General features: G+C 37.5%; 1 protein-coding gene across 3 annotated transcripts in view; it reads left to right on the plus strand.

Moving 5' to 3' along the window:
• The window catches only part of CENPI (centromere protein I), an 80,888-nt gene that overhangs the window by 15,229 nt on the left and 46,443 nt on the right, over positions 1–19,216 (plus strand). For all 3 annotated transcript variants that reach the window (XM_025431719.3, XM_025431720.2, XM_035712061.2), the window contains exons 6-14: positions 6,508–6,556; positions 6,824–6,870; positions 11,968–12,057; positions 12,587–12,715; positions 12,945–13,112; positions 13,254–13,374; positions 14,906–14,997; positions 17,330–17,447; positions 17,536–17,600. In XM_025431719.3, the coding sequence (XP_025287504.1) occupies positions 6,508–6,556; positions 6,824–6,870; positions 11,968–12,057; positions 12,587–12,715; positions 12,945–13,112; positions 13,254–13,374; positions 14,906–14,997; positions 17,330–17,447; positions 17,536–17,600 (879 nt within the window). The remainder of the gene's footprint in view (positions 1–6,507; positions 6,557–6,823; positions 6,871–11,967; positions 12,058–12,586; positions 12,716–12,944; positions 13,113–13,253; positions 13,375–14,905; positions 14,998–17,329; positions 17,448–17,535; positions 17,601–19,216) is intronic.

The raw sequence follows: 19,216 nt of genomic DNA on the forward strand, positions 1-19,216 counted from the left end.
ACATGGGACTCGATCCCAGGACCCCAGGATCATGCCCTGGGCCAAAGGTGGTGCCAAACCGCTGAGCCACCCGGGCTGCCCACCTCAATAATTCCTAATCAATTTTTTGTCTTTAAAGTTTTGTCTATTTTTGGGACACCTGGGTGGCTCAGCGGTTAAGCGCCTGCCTTCGGTCCAGGGCGTGATCCTGGAGTCCTGGGATTGAGTCCCGTATCGGGCTCCCTGCATGGAGCCTGCTTCTCTCTCCACCTATGTCTCTGCCTCTTTCTCTCTCTCTCTCTCTGTGTCTCTCATGAATAAGTAAATAAAGTTTTGCCTATTTTTAAATCTATTTTCTGTTTTCAGAGATGTGCCTATTCTGGACATCTCATATAAATGAAATCCTATATGGTCTTTTATGATTGGCTTCTTTTACTTAGCATAATGTTTTCAAGGTTTATCCATATTGTAGCACATGTCAGTGCTTCATTTTTTAACCTGTTATATTTTTTCATAACTTAAAATTTACCACTTTAATTATTTTTAAGTGTATAATTCATTAGCATTAATTGTGTCACTACTGTTTCCAAAATTTTTTCTTTATCCTAAATGGAAACTCTACTCATTAAACAGTAACTACACATTCCTCCTCCCTCGAAGCCTCTGGTAACTGATAATCTACTTTATGTCTCTGAATTTGCTAATTCTAGGTGCCTCCTATAAGTGGAATCATACAATTTTTGTATCTGGTTTCTTTCACTTAGTGTAATGTCTTATTTTTTTTTTTTTTTTTTTTTTTTTTTTTTTTTTATTTATGATAGTCAGAGAGAGAGAGAGAGGCGCAGAGACACAGGCAGAGGGAGAAGCAGGCTCCATGCACCGGGAGCCCGATGTGGGATTCGATCCCGGGTCTCCAGGATCGCGCCCTGGGCCAAAGGCAGGCGCCAAACCGCTGCGCCACCCAGGGATCCCTAGTGTAATGTCTTAAAGTTTCATCCAACTTATAGCATGTGTCAGATTTTCATTAATTTTTATGACTGGATAATACTCCATTGTATGTATATACCACATTTTCTTCATCTGTTCACTCATTGATGGACTCTTGGGTTGTTTCCACCTTTTGGCTAACGTGAATAATGCTGCAATGAATATTGGCATATAAGTAACTGTTCAAGTCCCTGCTTTCAGTTCTTTTGTATATATATCTAGGAGTGGAGTTGCTGTATTATATATTAATTCTATGCTTAGAATTTTGAGGACTCGCCAAACTGTTTTCTACAGTTTGGACCTTTTTATGTTCCCACTAGCAGTGTATGAGGGTTCCAGTTTCTTTTTTTTTTTTAAGTTTTATTTATTTATGATAGTCACAGAGAGAGAGAGAGAGAGAGAGAGAGAGAGGCAGAGACATAGGCAGAGGGAGAAACAGGCTCCATGCACCAGGAGCCTGACGTGGGATTCGATCCCGGGTCTCCAGGATCACGCCCTGGGCCAAAGGCAGGCGCCAAACCGCTGCGCCACCCAGGGATCCCAGGGTTCCAGTTTCATCACATCCTCACGAACACATGTTATTTGTCTGACTTTTGGACTACAGCAATCCTACTGGATGTAAAGTGGTATTTCATTTTGGTTTTTGTTTGCATTTCTCTAATGATTAGTGGTGTTGAACATCTTTTCATGTGCTAATTGGCCATTTATGTATCTTTTTTGGAGAAATCCTTTGCCAATTTTTTAAATTGGGTTATCTTTTTATTACTGGGTTGTAAACGTTCTTTCTGTATTTTTGGTACAAATCTCCAATCTGGTTTTTCTGGGAAGTACAACTAAGGTAGAAGCACTCTAAATTTTTCACTTGAGGTTTTCCAGGTCATACCACTAGTGTAAGTTCAAGCTGCAGACCTATATAGGACTGTGGTTTGTGGTTGCATATTCTTTGGAGAGGCTTTATTTTCCTTTCATCCAAATTCAAGACTAAAACAGACAAGTTTACTTGCTGTCCCCTTCAGCACAGTGGGGTTTGTTTTTATTTCATATCCATACACTTAAGATGTAGCTCTTGAAGTTCTGAGGTTTTTAAAATATTTAATTTATTTATTTGATAGAGAGAGAGAGAGAGAGAAAGAGCCTGAGCAGGGGAAGGGGGGTCAGGGGAGAGGAGAGGGAGTAGGAGAAGCAGGCTCCCTACTGAGCAGGGAGCCTGATGTGAGGCTTGATCCCAGGACCCTGAGATCATGACCCAAGCTGAAGGCAGTCACTTAACAGCCACCCAGGTACCTCTATTCCCAGTTTTCTAATGGATCCCTTGCATAGTCCATACTTTGAGTGGGCCCTCAGCTTTACCATCTCCTACCTGGTTCCTACCTCCCTTTGTAGCTATTAAAGTTATAAGTTCAAGATTTTTAAGGTTTGGCAGAAATCTTGGGGAGAGAGCTTGTTCAGTATTCAATGTTTCCTCTTAAACTTTGTTTTTGGGAATTGCAGTTTCTTTGCTTTCATGCCAGCTCAGAAATGTACTTAAACAGCTGGATACAACGTAAGGAAACATTGTTGAGTTGGCAAGAAAGCAGGCAGGATCATTCAGGGTATCTAATATATAATGTTTCTATGAATGGTAATCAGGTTATTGGAATTAAGGTCAATAAGCTTTAAGGCCAAGATGATTTGTTGATGTAAACATTAAAATCTTCTGGCATGTTATTGGGAATACTGTTGGAGTGGAAGACTGAATCAGATGCCTAAGTCTTCTGTGAACTTTTGGAAGTTAATAAGAGGTTAGTAGTGAATATAGGTAAGTTGGAGATAGTGAGGTTGGATGAACTAAATGTCAAGGAAGTCTCTGTACAAGAATGAAAGAGTAGTACCTTGAAGTAACAAGATAAAGTAAGAATGCTCATCCCTCTTGCTTTCTCTGTGGTACACAGGAGTGGATGAATAATTAGTATGACTCCCCCTTACCTTTGACCTCTCTCTTAACCTTATATTGTTTTTATTCATAAACCAACCAAATTGTAAAATAAATGAATTCTATGTTTAAACATACTTTGTAAAAAGTTAAAAATACTAAAACATGCTTTCCCCTTTCTTGTAATAGCTTAATAGACTGAGACTGAATTCTTCCAGGCAGGAGCTGAGCCTTTTACAAACCGACAATTTAGTAACACTGTTCATAGCACATAGAATGTAAACTTGATAAGAACAGGCTTTTTTGGTCTGTTTTGGACACTGCTCAATAAATATTTGTTTCATGAATGAATGAGTGAATGAATAGAAGGTACTCATAAATATTTGTCAAATCAATTGCAGTATACTTGAGTAGTTTCATATTGATGGGTTTCTTGCTCATCTTGGCAAGAGGGAAGGGGATCTACTTTTTTTTTCCTTTTTCTGTCTCTCTCTTTTTTTTTTTAAAGATTTTATCCATTCATAAGAGACACACAGAGAGAGGCAGAGACATAGGCAGAGGGAGAAGCAGGCTCCTCACAGGGAGCCTGATATGGGACTTGATCCCCAGACCTCAGGATCACAACCTGAGCCAAAGGCAGATGCTCAACCACTGAGCCACCCAGGCGCCCCTCCCTTTTTCTGTCTCTTAAAAATATTTATTGAAGTATGATATATGTAGAGAAAATAACCTATATCATAAGTGATGAGCTCAATTAATTTTCATAAACTGACCAAATTTGTGTAAATATCACCCAGATCAAGAAATAAGGAACCTAACTTTTAAAATCATTACTTCAACAAGTCATTTTCATATAATTTGATGGGAGCCTGACTCCTTAGTGACTCAAGTGGCAAGTGGTTACTATTTGTCAGAAAGGCATTTGTAAAATCTTAGATACATAAGAGTTTTTCCTTTCTAGATGTGATTAAAAGAGAATATCAGATCTACTATTATGCTGGGGCCTAGAGCAAGTGATTGTGTGACGCTCATTTTATACCCAGCATGACAAATTGTGTTGCTAATAGTTTATATCCTAGGGATGTGAGGTGCTGAATTTTTTACTGAAAGTTACTGTACTTTGTGTAGGATATATCAGACTTGGTCATAGTATGTCTTCTTTCCTTAAAAAAAAAAATCCTATATCTAAATTCATACTTCTTAAAAGTATGTCCAGAATCTGAACCTATTTCTTTTTTTTTTTTTTTATTGGTGTTCAATTTACTAACATACAGAATAACACCCAGTGCCCGTCACCCATTCACTCCCACCCCCCGCCCTCCTCCCCTTCTACCACCCCTAGTTCGTTTCCCAGAGTTAGCAGTCTTTACGTTCTGTCTCCCTTTCTGATATTTCCCACACATTTCTTCTCCCTTCCCTTATTTTCCCTTTCACTATTATTTATATTCCCCAAATGAATGAGAACATATAATGTTTGTCCTTCTCCGACTGACTTACTTCACTCAGCATAATACCCTCCAGTTCCATCCACGTTGAAGCAAATGGTGGGTATTTGTCATTTCTAATAGCTGAGTAATATTCCATTGTATACATAAACCACATCTTCTTTATCCATTCATCTTTCGTTGGACACCGAGGCTCCTTCCACAGTTTGGCTATCGTGGCCATTGCTGCTAGAAACATCGGGGTGCAGGTGTCCCGGCGTTTCATTGCATTTGTATCTTTGGGGTAAATCCCCAACAGTGCAATTGCTGGGTCGTAGGGCAGGTATATTTTTAACTGTTTGAGGAACCTCCACACAGTTTTCCAGAGTGGCTGCACCAGTTCACATTCCCACCAACAGTGTAAGAGGGTTCCCTTTTCTCCGCATCCTCTCCAACATTTGTTGTTTCCTGCCTTGTTAATTTTCCCCATTCTCACTGGTGTGAGGTGGTATCTCATTGTGGTTTTGATTTGTATTTCCCTGATGGCAAGTGATGCAGAGCATTTTCTCATATGCATGTTGGCCATGTCTATGTCTTCCTCTGTGAGATTTCTGTTCATGTCTTTTGCCCATTTCATGATTGGATTGTTTGTTTCTTTGGTGTTGAGTTTAATAAGTTCTTTATAGATCTTGGAAACTAGCCCTTTGTCTGATATGTCATTTGCAAATATCTTCTCCCATTCTGTAGGTTGTCTTTGAGTTTTGTGGACTGTATCCTTTGCTGTGCAAAAGCTTCTTATCTTGATGAAGTCCCAATAGTTCATTTTTGCTTTTGTTTCTTTTGCCTTCGTGGATGTATCTTTGAACCTATTTCTAAGTAGAGGATAGGCAATATGGAATGCTATACATTAGACTTTACAGTTTAGATTCATGATTACCAAATACAAATTTGTTTAGAGAAAATCTTTGCTTTTGTCTTATCTAGTTCCATTGCATAATTTACTTTTTTGATTTCCTAATATTTGAAGCAAGTGTTGGCAAATTTTTTTGTAAAGTGCCAGGTACTAAATATTTAGGTGTAAGGGCCATACTGTCTCTCTCACAACTGCTCACTCTGCTGGTGTACTGTGAAAGCAGCTATAGACAATATATAAACAAATGACTGTGGCAGTGTTCCAATAAAAGTTTATTTATAATAACCAGTGGTGAGCTAGATTTGACTTGCAGGTTGTTGTTTACTCATCTCTGTGATAGATTATTTCCTTGTTCGATAAACAGATGTTCTTAATTTAATGATTTCCAATTTATGGAGTCTTTTTCTTTTATGTTTTATTTTGTGGCTATAATTTTATTTTCTTTTCTGAAAGAAAAAAAAAATGCCACTCTCTGGCATAAAGATTTTCTCCTATGGTTTCTTCTAGAACAGGTTGTGGCAAACTTTCCTGTAAAGGGCCAGATAGTAAATATTTTAGGGTATGTGCGCCATAAAGTCTCTGTCAGAACTACTCAGCTCTGCTATTGTAGTGAGAAAGCAGCTATAAATAATTCATAAATGAATGTGCATGGCTATGTTCTAATAAAGCTTGATTTACTAAAACATATGAACTATAGTTTGCTGATCCCTGGTCTAGAATAAAACCTGAACAAGTGGACCCTCAAAATGAGATGGTATAAAGGAACCATTCATTCAATAACTTCTGTAACAAATTTATTGAGTGTATGCTATTTGCTAAACAGAGCTAAGTGGTTAATTAAATTGTGGTATGTCCACTCCTTAGAATATTAAGATCATTGAACATGATCATTTGAAGACCAAACAACATGGGAAAATGATTTTAAGTGGGGAATCAAGATAAAAGTTTTAAGTTTGTATCTTAATAAATATGGACTGGAAAGAAGACATGAATTTTTGTTAGGTAGGAGGATCTTTTTCTGTTTTTCTTTTTTTTTTCTTTTTCTGTTTTTCAAATTGTCTGCAGTGTTTCTGTATTCCAAAAGTACTTAAAAATGGTATAATGAGATACCAATTAACACTATTGGTTTTTACTACTATTTTGTAATATGAAAAAGGAAAGCTTTAGAACTATTGTTCAATGAAATCCTTTTTACTTTTAATCAGTGTAAGATTGACATTCGAGGAAAATGTGTTGCCACTCTGTTCAAGATATATTGTCATTTCTCTTTTAAAAATTTTATATTTTAACAGTGCCCTTATGCCTGCCATTTGTTATATTTACTTACCAAAAAAGAGAATGGTGAGTATTTTATTCCAGTTGTATTACAATTATTCTGTGGAATTAGCATTTGTATTGGCCTTTATAAAGCTAACTAGTAGATTTAGTTCTATGACAAGATTTTGTGGGACTTGTTTGTTAATACTTTTATCTTAGAGCATCTGCTTACTCTTTTAACTGAACAAGATGTTTATATTTTTGGTGTGTTGTAAGAAGATGCTTGTATGAGCCACATGATTCGTTTTAATTCTGAACCCCATTCATTGTACTTTTCTTTACCTTTTCTAGTCAAACCATTTCGTGTGAGAAAACTGCTTGATCTTCAGGCCAAAATGGTGAGTACTGAAAAGCCCTAAAATTGGTACTTTGGGTTAGGTACCGAACTGGGCTTTGGGGATATAAAATTAAATGAGTCATGATCTTCAAAGAACTTACTGTCTGGGGAGCTTAGTCAATAAAATAAAAAATCAGAATAAGACTGGGGTCAAGGAGGAGTGATGATGCTTGAGAGAAATTTTAAGAGATTAATAGGAATTGCCTGGGCCAAGAAGGAAGAGAAGGGTACCTTGGCAGAGGGAACAGCATAAGCAAAGACATGTAGATGGCAAACAGCAAAACTGTTTAGGGAACTGGGTTGCTAAGGCTAGAAACTAAGTGTTGAGGAGTAGTCAAAACTACCACTCTATTAAAGTAAAATGGCTGGTTTGTGTTTTTGGTTATATTTTTGTGGATGTGATCTAGGAAAGCATTCCTTTCTGGACACATAAACTTCAGTATATTCTCTGACCATTATCTCTGTCCTTACAGTTCTCTTGTATTGTTATTTCTACTAACTTGTCTGGTAATAGAAGTCTGTGTAGCTTTGGATATAAAACAATAGGAAGTTATAGTGTCTATTCTAACTGCTGAAGCCCTTCATGATTTACCTAAAAGCATTCAAATTTAATGAAAAACACAAACACATATGCACATTCATGCTTCTCCAGTGTGAGGTTTCCTGTTAGTACAATTCAATGATTGTTCTTGTTTTACAACTCTGTTTTGGTTCTATCAGTTCAATATCTTCTCTTAGTTTTCTGAAGATATTAATGATCATGTTTCTGTCCAAATGGAGTTTTATTTCACCATAATATAAATTGTGAAAAAGTACATTTTCCCACATTAACAGCAAAGCCTTTCAAAGGAATACGAAAATTCTTAGCATAAATAAGATCTTACTGATTTGTATTAACTGAAACAACAGCATATGTTCAAGTTTAGAGAATGATTTAGTACATGATTGTATAAAAATTTTATTTTATCTTTATTTATTTAGTATACAAAATTAGTTTTTAGTATAAAAAATTTAAATACAGACATTAAATGTATGGCTTCATTGATAACAGTTTAAATAGTACATTATTAAATTATTCCATTATCAATGCCTATTTATATATACATATTTTTATTTTATTTTATTATTTTTTTGTATATTTTTTTATTGGAGTTCAATTTGCCAACATAGCATAACACCCAGTGCTCATCCCATCAAGTGCCCCCCTCAGTGCCTGTCACCCAGTCACCCTATACCCCCACCCACCTCCCCTTTCACTACCCCTTGTTCATTTCCCAGAGTTAGGAGTCTCTCATGTTCTGTCATCCTCACTGATATTTTCACTCCTTTCCCCTTTATTCCCTTTCACTATTTTTTATATTCCCCAAATGAATGAGACCATATAATGTTTGTCCTTCTCTGATTGACTTATTTCACTCAGCATAATACCCTCCAGTTCCATCCTCGTTGAAGCAAATGGTGGGTATTTGTCGTTTCTATTGGCTGAGTAATATTCCATTATATACATAGATCACATCTTTTTTATCCATCCGTCTTTCGATGGACACCGAGGCTCCTTCCACAGTTTGGCTATTGTGGACATTGCTGCTGTAAACATTGGGGTGCAGATGTCCTGCCATTTCACTGCATCTGTATCTTTGACAATGCCCATTTATAAAGATGTATTATTTTTTTAAGATTTTTTTAATTCATTTGAACGAGAAAGCGTGTGAAAGAGTGAAAGCATGAGCAGGCAGGAGGGGCAGAGGGAGCAAGAGAAGCAGATTCCCCACTGAGCAGGGAGCCTGCCTTGGGGTTCAGTCCTAGGACCCTGGTATTATAACCTGAGCCGAAGGCAGACATTTAACCGACTGAGCTACCCAGGTGCCCCCATAAAGATGCATTTGTAGGGATCCCTGGGTGGTGCAGCAGTTTGGTGCCTGCCTTTGGCCCAGGGTGTGATCCTGGAGACCTGGGATCGAATCCCACATCGGGCTCCTGGTGCATGGAGCCTGCTTCTCCCTCTGCCTGTGTCTCTGCCTCTCTCTTTCTCTGTGACTATCAATAAGTAAGTAAGTAAGTAAGTAAGTAAGTAAATAAATAAATAAATAAATAAATAAATAAAATTAAATAAAAAAAAAGATGCATTTATATTTGTTTTTGATTAGCTGAATTTTGGTCAAGTCCAGCATAGTGGAAGGCATACACCAAGAAGGCATAGTGTGCTCACATGTAACCCAACATGTATAATGGTAACAGGCATAATCTGCATGTTGGAACAAATAAATTGAATATATGAAATTCTGACACCTGCAAAGGCATGTATCCCCTCTATACATCCATGAAGAAAATAAAATACAGAAACTGTCTTTCTGGTGGCAACCATGAATGATGGGAAATGGAGCAGGCATGTTGTTGTCATATATACACCAGGCACTGTTAGACCAGTCTTTGGAACAGAGTTGGGGAGTTAGGTCTTGTCTGAGGGTTGATAAGGATGGTTTCTAGAATTTTCTCCTCTGCTAGGCATGAGCCTATCTGACTTGGACTATGGTTTTTCCCTATTTCCAGCTTTGTCTCTGTTTCCTCAGAGTTCCTTTCTTTAGTTAGTTTTGGTCTTTCACAGTAGAGGCTTTTCTCAAATGCCTGGCAAACCTTGTTTGTCCGTATTTAATAGGAAAGAACTAAAATGGTGATTGGAAACTTTTGCATGTGAGCAGGACTTGTTCATTGTTGGATCTTGATGTTTTGTTGGGAAGCCTCACAGATGGCTATGTCACTTTTCCCAGAGAGAAATTCTCTTGTCTTCTGCCTAGGGGGTTGTATTGGGCTTCTCTAGAGAAATGGAACCAATAGGATGTGTGTATAGATAAATAGAAAGATATTTATTCATTTTTTTAAAAGATTTTATTTATTTATTCATGAGAGACACACACAGAGAGAGAGAGAGAGAGAGAGAGAGGCAGAGACACAGGCAGAGGGAGAGAGAGAGAGAGAGAGGAGAGAGGCAGAGACACAGGCAGAGGGAGAAGCAGGCTCCATGCAGGGAGCCTGATGTGGAACTCTATCCTGGGTCTCCAGGATCAGGCCCTGGGCTGAAGGCAGCGCTAAACCGCTGAGCCACCCGGGCTGCCCTAGAAAGATATTTATTATAAGGAATTGACTTGCATGATTATGAAGCTAGCAAGTTTATAATCGGGGGAGCTGGCAGGTTGGAGACCTTGGAGAGCTGATGTTTCACTTTAAGTCCAAAGGCAGTCTGCTGTAGAACCAGAAAGAGCTGCTGTTACAGATAAAGTCTTGTAGGTAGGCTGCTGGAGAATTCTCTCCTGCTTTGGAGGAGGCTGGTCTTTTTGTTTTATGAGAGCCTTCAACGGATTGAATGAGGGCCATCCACATTATGGAGGGTAGTCTATTCAAAGTCCACCAATTTAAATGTTAATCTCATCTAAAACACTCTCACAGAAGCACCCAAAATAATGTTGGACTAAATATCTGGGCACTCTGTGGCCCAGCCAACTTGACACATAAAATTAACCATCATGGGTTATAAACTTGGCTACTAGCACTCTGGGATATAAGCAGTGAAAGGGGGTAAGGAAGGGTCCTGGTACCCTTCCTCAGCTGTGCCTGTTGTCTAAACTCAGTTTCATCTTCAAAAGTAAAACCTTCATGTTAGTGTGGTGAAGGAATTTGGGGCTCTAACTGCTTCTTACGTAGGTTTTCAACCAATCCTGTTTTTTGTCCTTCTTGTAGTTCTGCTACCTCCACTTTTCAGAGGTATCTGGTCCCTCAAATTCCTGAGCCTTTTAGAGAATTCTCAAACATGAATCTGCTGCTTTTAAGCCTTTTTCTGTTGCTACCTTAGGTTTTATTTTCTGTTTTGTTAAGTTGGTTACTATTTGTCCAGTTTTGTTCTGGGTTCCAAAATCTTATTGGGATCTCTCATTTGTTGTTGTGTCCTCACTTATTCATTTGAACTTGTGCTTTATGCCTTTTTTATGCTTTTACTTTTCAGTGGGGCTTTGAGGGGACCCAGAGTTATATATGTTCAATATGCCATGTTTAACTGGCATTCTTTTTAAAAAAGAAAAGAGTGTTAACTTTTTAACAACCAAGATATGTTTAGTTAACTAGACAATAAGTTCTAAAGGTCTCTCCTCTACTAAATATTTGCTCTATCAAAAAACATTCCAACTCAAAGCAATCACTGATACTAATTGACAATGAGTACAGCGATTGGAAGATTTAAGATTTAATAAATCTTAAAAAAAGGAATACTGTATTTCTAAGTTCCATTTTCTGCCTTTAGAAATTTTTTTTAAAGATTTTATTTATTTATTCATGAGAGACACAGAGAGAGAGAGGAGCAGAGACACAGGCAGAGGGAGAAGCAGGCTCCATGCAGGGAGCTCGATGTGGGACTCAATCCTGGGACTCCAGGATCACACCCTGGGCAAAAGGCAGGCACTAAACCACTGAGCCACCCAGGGATTCCCTATTTTCTTAGAATTAATTTTAGTGGTATGCTTCTCTGGATAGCCAGATATATCTAACATAAATATCCAGCAGTAATGACTTTTATCATTATAAAATTAATGTTTATGTTAAGACTTTGTCTTAGTTATACTAAGCTGCTTGACTATTACATACCAGTTGTTGGATTTCCTAGTTAATTTTCCAGGGATTGTGATAATAAGATATTAATATTTCCTTTGCCCTGTTTTCCTAGCTTCCCTTTTTGTCTTCCTCCCTTTCTGTTGAAATTAACAATGAGTCAACTTTGAGTCCTGAGTATGCTACCTGTGAAAGTAAGCCATGCTAGCGGGTACAACTGGTAGACCTAAGGCATGGGCAGAGAAGAGGAGAGAAAATATAAGGAAGAAGTAGAATAGGAGAAAAGGTCATAAAAGAGAAGTCCACAGGCTGGCAAGGGTAGTTTTATGACAGTTGATTTAAATGTCTGGTTAATTATTTTTTAATTTCCTATTGCATCTTCCTGTAGCTGTATCACATAGTAAAATTCGGGTCTGAGTATATGTTTAATCTGTTTATTTTATCATTACTTTTCTTCCTTACTCCATAGGATTCAAAATTGAAAATTCTTATTTCATTTCAGGGAATGCAGCCTCATCTTCAGGCTTTGTTGTCACTGTATAAGTTCTTTGCTCCTACTTTGATTTCTGTCTCTTTGCCGACGAGGAAGAAGGTAAGGGATTAAGGAGTGAAAAGTCATATTGAGATTGAAATATGTTTTTTTATTAAATTAATTTGCAGATTTGAACTGAAATGTTTATAGCATTACTGTTTTTTTAAAGATTTTATTTATTTATTCATGAGAGAGAGAGAGAGAAAGAGAGGCAGAGACACAGACAGATGGAGAAGCAGGCCCCATGCAGGGAGCCCGACGTGGGACTTGATCCCGGGTCTCCAGGATCAGGTCCTGGGCTGAAGGCAGCGCTGAACTGCTGAGCCACCCGGGCTGCCCAGCATTACTGTTTTTAAGAGCTAGTATTGTGGCACTATTTCTGGAAAGTTTTTTTAGGGGTTGGCACTTTGTTTTGGTTCTTTTTGATGTATTTAATAGATTCTTGATCAGAAAAAAAGACCTTAATGGATTTGCATGGCTATAAAATGTTTCATAATTAATATTCTTTCAATTAATGTAGAGTTTGGGATTTTATATTGCTTTGGGTTATGGTTATCTACACATGTACTTTAATACAATTTTTTTATAGATCTATTTTAAGAATTCAGAGAATTTGTGGAAGACTGCTCTACTTGCTGTGAGGCAAAGGAATCAGGGACCCCCTCCTGAGCCTCTAAAGTTGATGTTAGGTCCTGCTAAGGTCCGTCCTGTAAAAAGAGTAAGTATTGAAAACTCCAAAAGATTTGTGCAACTTCCTTTTTTTAAATACAAATATTAACCACTCAGATATTTGAAGAAATTACAGATATTTAAAGATATTTTAATTGCCCAGGATTCTATGCAAATCACATTCAGACTTCATTAATTGAATCATCTCAGCAATTGCTTTTACATTTAGTTTGTAGTCTGTTTAGTCCATTGATTGTTTTATTGTGTTTCTTCTTTAGAAATGGAATTCTTACTCAGTTATACCAGTGCTAAATTCTAGTAGCTGCAGTAAAGAATGTGGGAAAAAAGGGATGATTCTTTCTAATTATCTCAGTAGCCATGAATTGTTTCCACTAGAACAGCTCAAAAGCTTCCCTCAACTCTTACAGAACATCCATTGCTTAGAGGTATGTGACTTGATAATGTGCTTATCTGTATTTTCCGTTTGATCTTCATAGCCTTTATTTTTGTTATATATGCTTTCTGATGATTTCCTTGTTGCTATAACCTACTTTTCATATATTTAGTTGACTGTTCTCTCTTTGCAGCTGCCTTCTCAGATGGGTGCAGTGTTGAACAATTCTCTGTTACTTCACTATATTAACTGTGTCAAAGACGAGTCTATCTTACTGAGGCTCTATCACTGGTTGAGTCAAACATTACAAGAAGGTAAAAACTGATCCTTAAAAGCATTAGGTGAATGAGGAAGGAACAAGATAGTTCATATCTTTTATAAGGGTGACAAATTCTAAATAGAAGGAGCCTTCGTATGCTGTAACTATTTCTCTGATAATCATATATTCAGAGCTGGTATACTTCCCTTGCAATTTTGGGAGACAGTAAGAAAGGAGATGTGTTGTTAAGGAAACATTGCTGGATGGCCACCCAAACTCTCTGGGTGGCTCCATTTTGATGACCATCACAATCCAAACCCTCTTTGTCTGTATCTGTCCAGAAACTTGCTATTCAGGCTCCCAAATCATCATATTAATGCTAACCCATATTCAAAGAGGGCTGATATATAAGTCAGAATATCAACTTACTATTTCATCATAGAAGTAATTCTTCTTGGTGACCAAAGTATTCATGTCTGCCAACAACAATGTCTCCTCTCTGCTGCCAGTATAGATGGGAGCCAAATTAGTCATTAGAAGATTTCTTAATTACAGATTTGAAGGAAAAAGCAATAAGGAAGTTTTTCATCCAGACCATAGTAAATAAAGCCTGATCATTTCATTCCTCCAAGGGGATCAGGTTCTCTGGAAATCATATTTCTGTTGACCAGACTGTTTCTTTCCTGGGTAAGCAACTCCTGACTCTTCAGGTATTTAAAGTTGGTTTTAGTCTGTTCCAGGCTAACTCCTTTTCCTGCTCATTTTTTCTTTAGATAGGATATGATATAATTAGATTACCACTTACTAAAGTTCTACCACTCTGATATTATCCCCAGCTCACCCTAGTTGAAGTTTGGGGTATTCTCAAATTTTTACTTATTTTTTTATTTTATTTTTTTTTAATTTATTCATAGACACAGAGAGTGGCAGAGACACAGGCAGAGGGAGAAGCAGGCTCCATGCAGGGAGCCCGATGTGGGACTTGATCCCGGGTCTCCAGGATCACACCCCAGGCTGTAGGCAGTGCCAAACTGCTGCACCACTGGGGCTGCCCTATTCTCAAACTTTTAATTCATACATGCATAGTCTCTTGGACTACTATGTGACTTATGCTAATCACATTTATTATATGTCAATTTTACTAGTTTATTTTTCACTATATAAGCTTTCTCTATATCATGAAATTTTTGAAGAGCCTCTCACTGTCACTTCCACATACCTGTTACAGTCTGCAGTGCCAGTCTTATAGGTATATAAGACTGATTACTTGTTTATATTTGTCATTTGTCACTTTAGAGTAGTGTTAATTATGTTTCATGTAGATTTTTTTTTAATATATTTTTTTAATTTTTATTTATTTATGATAGTCACAGAGAGAGAGAGAGAGAGAGAGGCAGAGACACAGGCAGAGGGAGAAGCAGGCTCCATGCACCGGGAGCCCGATGTGGGATTCGATCCTGGGTCTCCAGGATCGTGCCCTGGGCCAAAGGCAGGCGCCAAACCGCTGCGCCACCCAGGGATCCCCTGTTTCATGTAGATTTTATTGTCATGCAACCAGATGCTTATATTTAATATTTCTGTTCCAGAGTGTATTTGGTACAAGGTGAATAATTTTGAACATGAGAAAGAATTTGCCAACTTCCTGGCCACTGTCAACAGGGCACAGTGCTTCTTACAAGTAAGATTTCACTTTCTTCATATAAACTCCAGCATTTTTTACTAAAATTCATTGAGATATACATTGAATACCTTTTCTTTAGTGCTCAGCATCATTTGTAAACAGTATTTGCTCAATTAAAAACTCATTATAGAGTTGAGTTGAATTGATGTTTATTTCTATACTGTTGGATTTGAAGAAATCATTTGTCAAATTAGAGAGAAAGGCCTATAATTTAAGAGAACAAACTGAATATGTAATTGAATGCATTCAACTAATTGAATTAGCTGGTAAGATAGATCTCATAGGATTACCAATTGTGTTCTCATAATTTACAAATATATTTTAATGTTCTAGCCAATTAATTATTTGACATACATAAGTAACCCTAGTTGTACATTAGGCTGCAGCTCAATTATCAGTACCATGAAGAAGCCTATACTCATCACCCCAGTCTGGTTTAGATGTTTGTTTTATGTGCTTCCTTAATTCACTGTGTTTACCTGTATCATGGCACTTTCAGCATCTGTTTTTCCACACATTATGAGCTTCCAGGCCTTGGGAACCATGTCTTAACTTGTCGTTTTTAAAAGATTTTATTTATTTATTCATTCATGAAAGACAGAGAGAGAGAGAGAGAGAGAGAGGCAGAGACATAGGCAGAAGGAGAAGCAGGCTCCATGCCGGCAGCCTGATGTGGGACTTGATCCCGGGTCTCCAGGATCATGCCCTAGGCCAAAGGCAGGTGCTAAACCACTGAGCCACCTAGGGATCCCCTCTAATTGTCTTCATTCATGTACAAGTGTTTAGCTTGGTACCTGTTACAAAAGAGATGCTCAATAAATGTGTTGACCAAATCTTAAGGATTTGATGTGAAACCATTGAATTGGAAGTTGGATATATATGGTGGTGAAGATAAAGGGATAAATTCAGGTTGACTTTTGAGTTTCCTGCTTGGGAGGAGGATGATGGCATTCAGTAAGAAAGGGAATGTAGAAGGAACAGGCTTGAAAGGAAAGAAATTTGACTTATTTTTTTAGAGATTTTATTTATTTGTTTGAGAGAGAGAGAGAGAACGCATGACTGGGAGCCAGGGAAAAGGAAAAGCAGACTCCCTGCTGAGCAGAGGGCCTGATGCATGGCTTGATCCCAGGACCCTGGGGTCATGACCTGAGCTGAACTCAGACGCTTAACTGACTGAGCCACCCAGGTGCCCCAGAGATTTGACTTAAAAGATGCCTGTGAAATATCTAAAAGGTCATATCCAGAAAGTAGTTAAATTATGAGTCTAGAGCTGAGGAATGAGATTTGAGCTAAAGATACAGCATTAGGACTTCTCATGATATAGGTGGTGATTTTAGCTATGTTATAGATGAGATTGTCCAGAGAATTCATGTCATAAAAAAGTCAAGGATGGAGTCTTGGTACATGCCATTATTTAAGGCTTAGGGCAACACAGGGGAAAAAAAGGAAAGCCTTGCTGCTTCTCTTTGGTGGAAGCATAAGCAGTCTACATACTCAGTGTTCCATCAGATGGAGCTGTCCAGCGTTTGGATTTGGTCTATGGTCTCTAAAGAAATTCTAGCCCTATTATAACATTGTATACATTTTTAAAAGATTTGTATTTGTTTATTTGAGAGAGAGAAAGCACATGAGCAGGGAGAGGAGCAGAGGGAGAGGGACAAGCAGACTCTATGCGGAACGTAGAGCCTGACATGGGGCTTAATCCCAGGACCCTGAAATCATTACATGAGCCGAAACCAAGAGTTGGATGCTTAACCAGTTGAGCCACCCAGGTGCCCCAACATTGCATACATTTTATTGACTGCACAAGGGACTGCATATACCCCAGAGTAGTACAATTTCATTTATCTTAAATTTTTTTTTGTAAATTTTTATTTATTTATGATAGTCACACACACACACAGAGAGAGAGAGAGGCAGAGACATAGGCAGAGGGAGAAGCAGGCTCCATGCACCGGGAGCCGGACGTGGGATTCGATCCCGGGTCTCCAGGATCGCGCCCTGGGCCAAAGGCAGGCGCTCAACCGCTGCGCCACCCACGGATCCCCAATTTCATTTATCTTAAAAAATATTCCATTAGTTGATTTTTTACCTTCTTTCCAATTGATGTTTTATGGTATTTGTAAAGTATGTTGATGAAGATGATAATGTGTCCAAATAATCATCTGGTCCTTTTTATGAGGAACTCTGGCACCTAACACAAGGATTTTATTATAGTGCTGACAAAAAATTTAGTCTAAGAGTAAAATAATTATAGCACAATATAACTGTTTAGAGAGTAGTTAATGTACTGAGTTTCATACGAATTTTTGATCTTGGCTTGTTATAGGAGGGGTTTTATTCCTGTGAAACATTCCTATACAAGAGCCTTCCTCTCTGGGATGGCTTCTGTTGTCGATCACAGTTCCTTCAACTTGTGAGCTGGATTCCTTTTAATAGTTTCTCTGGTATGTATCCTGAAAATTTGGAGTCCTTTAATTCAATGTATTATTAATTGAAAGAATCTTGAATAATCTTTTTTTTTTCAATTCCTAGAGGTGAAACCACTTGTTTTTGACCATCTAGCACAGCTCTTCTTTACATCAACCATTTATTTCAAGGTAAAAAAAAAAACTATCTAAGCAAGTATTGTTTTATGGCCAGTAGTACATGATTCCAAACCCATGTTAAAGCAATGGTTTTCTAACAGGATTCTCTTGGACATAGACTTGAGGTACTGCATTACTCAAATCAAAGTTAATGCATAAAATTTTCTGTTTTAAAAGTTTTGTTGTGTATAATTTTCCTGAACTATTTCCACTTGTAGCACATGACAAAGTGAATGAACAGGTGGCAAATTAGTATTAATAAAAACAAAGTGGGAAATACTTAACCATACTTAGATTGTTGTGGTTGATATGTTTATAGATACACTTACTCATTTTACACATAATTACTGAGCACCTACCATGTACTAGATGCCCTTCTTGTCACTGGGAATGCAGTAATGGCCAAAGCAAATAAAACCCCTGTGACATTCATATTCTATATTTATAACAGAAATTATAAGGAATTATATGAAATTGTAATGAATTATAACAAAATTTTTTTTCTGCTAATAAAATTGTTCTAACCTTATATGATAAAATTAATACTATTTTGGGCTATTCCTCAAAAAGACCACTGTGGCTTCCAGTAGTTTTACCCCACTTAGTCTGAGAGCCACTTTTGTATAGAATGATTATTCCTATTCCAGAAGAATAACAATATAAGCAATGTTTCTTTTTTTAATAAATTTATTTTTTTATTGGTGTTCAATTTGTCAACATACAGAATAACACCCAGTGCTCATCCCGTCAAGTGCCCACCACCCAGTCACCCCCACCCACCGCCCACCTCCCCTTCCACCACCCCTAGTTCGTTTCCCAGAGTTAGGAGTCTTTCATGTTCTGTCTCCCTTTCTGATATTTCCCACATATTTCTTTTCCTTTCCCCTTTATTCCCTTTCACTATTTTTTATATTCTCCAAATGAATGAGACCATATAATCTTTGTCCTTCTCCGATTGACTTATTTCACTCAGCATAATATCCTCCAGTTCCATCCACGTCGAAACGAATGGTGGGTATTTGTCATTTCTAATGGCTGAGTAATATTCCATTGTATACATAAACCACATCTTCTTTATCCATTCATCCTTCGATGGACACCGAGGATCCTTCCACAGTTTGGCTATTGTGGACATTGCTGCTATAAACATCGGGGTGCAATAAGCAATGTTTCTTTTGTAACATGGTTCTCACCTTAAATCACTTACTGTTGGCCACATTTATAGGAAAAATGTTTTGTCCTGGTTAGTGTTTCTCATATTGAAATGGCACTTTATTAATTATCTGTCAGAATAACTTGGACTTGAGGTTTATTTATATTACTTGTACTTACTACCTGACCAATATCATCATTCACATGACAGTATCTACCACTTCTCCCCAGCTAATGCATTTTTAGGGACTTCATTTTGCAGCCTTTTGTGATTTTCTTCCTATCTTGTAATTGGACTATTCTTTATCTCTTTTCTTATTCCACCAATTTAGAGAGCTGTTTATCTATAAATATAGGTTGAACCATATGAAATTGCCATTTTTTTTTTTTTTTTTTTTTTTTTTTTTTTAAATTTTTTTTTTTTTTTTATTTATTTATGATAGTCACTAGAGAGAGAGAGAGAGAGAGAGGCAGAG

Source organism: Canis lupus, chromosome X (genome assembly GCF_003254725.2).
Source record: "Canis lupus dingo isolate Sandy chromosome X, ASM325472v2, whole genome shotgun sequence".
NCBI classification, from domain to species: domain Eukaryota; kingdom Metazoa; phylum Chordata; class Mammalia; order Carnivora; family Canidae; genus Canis; species Canis lupus.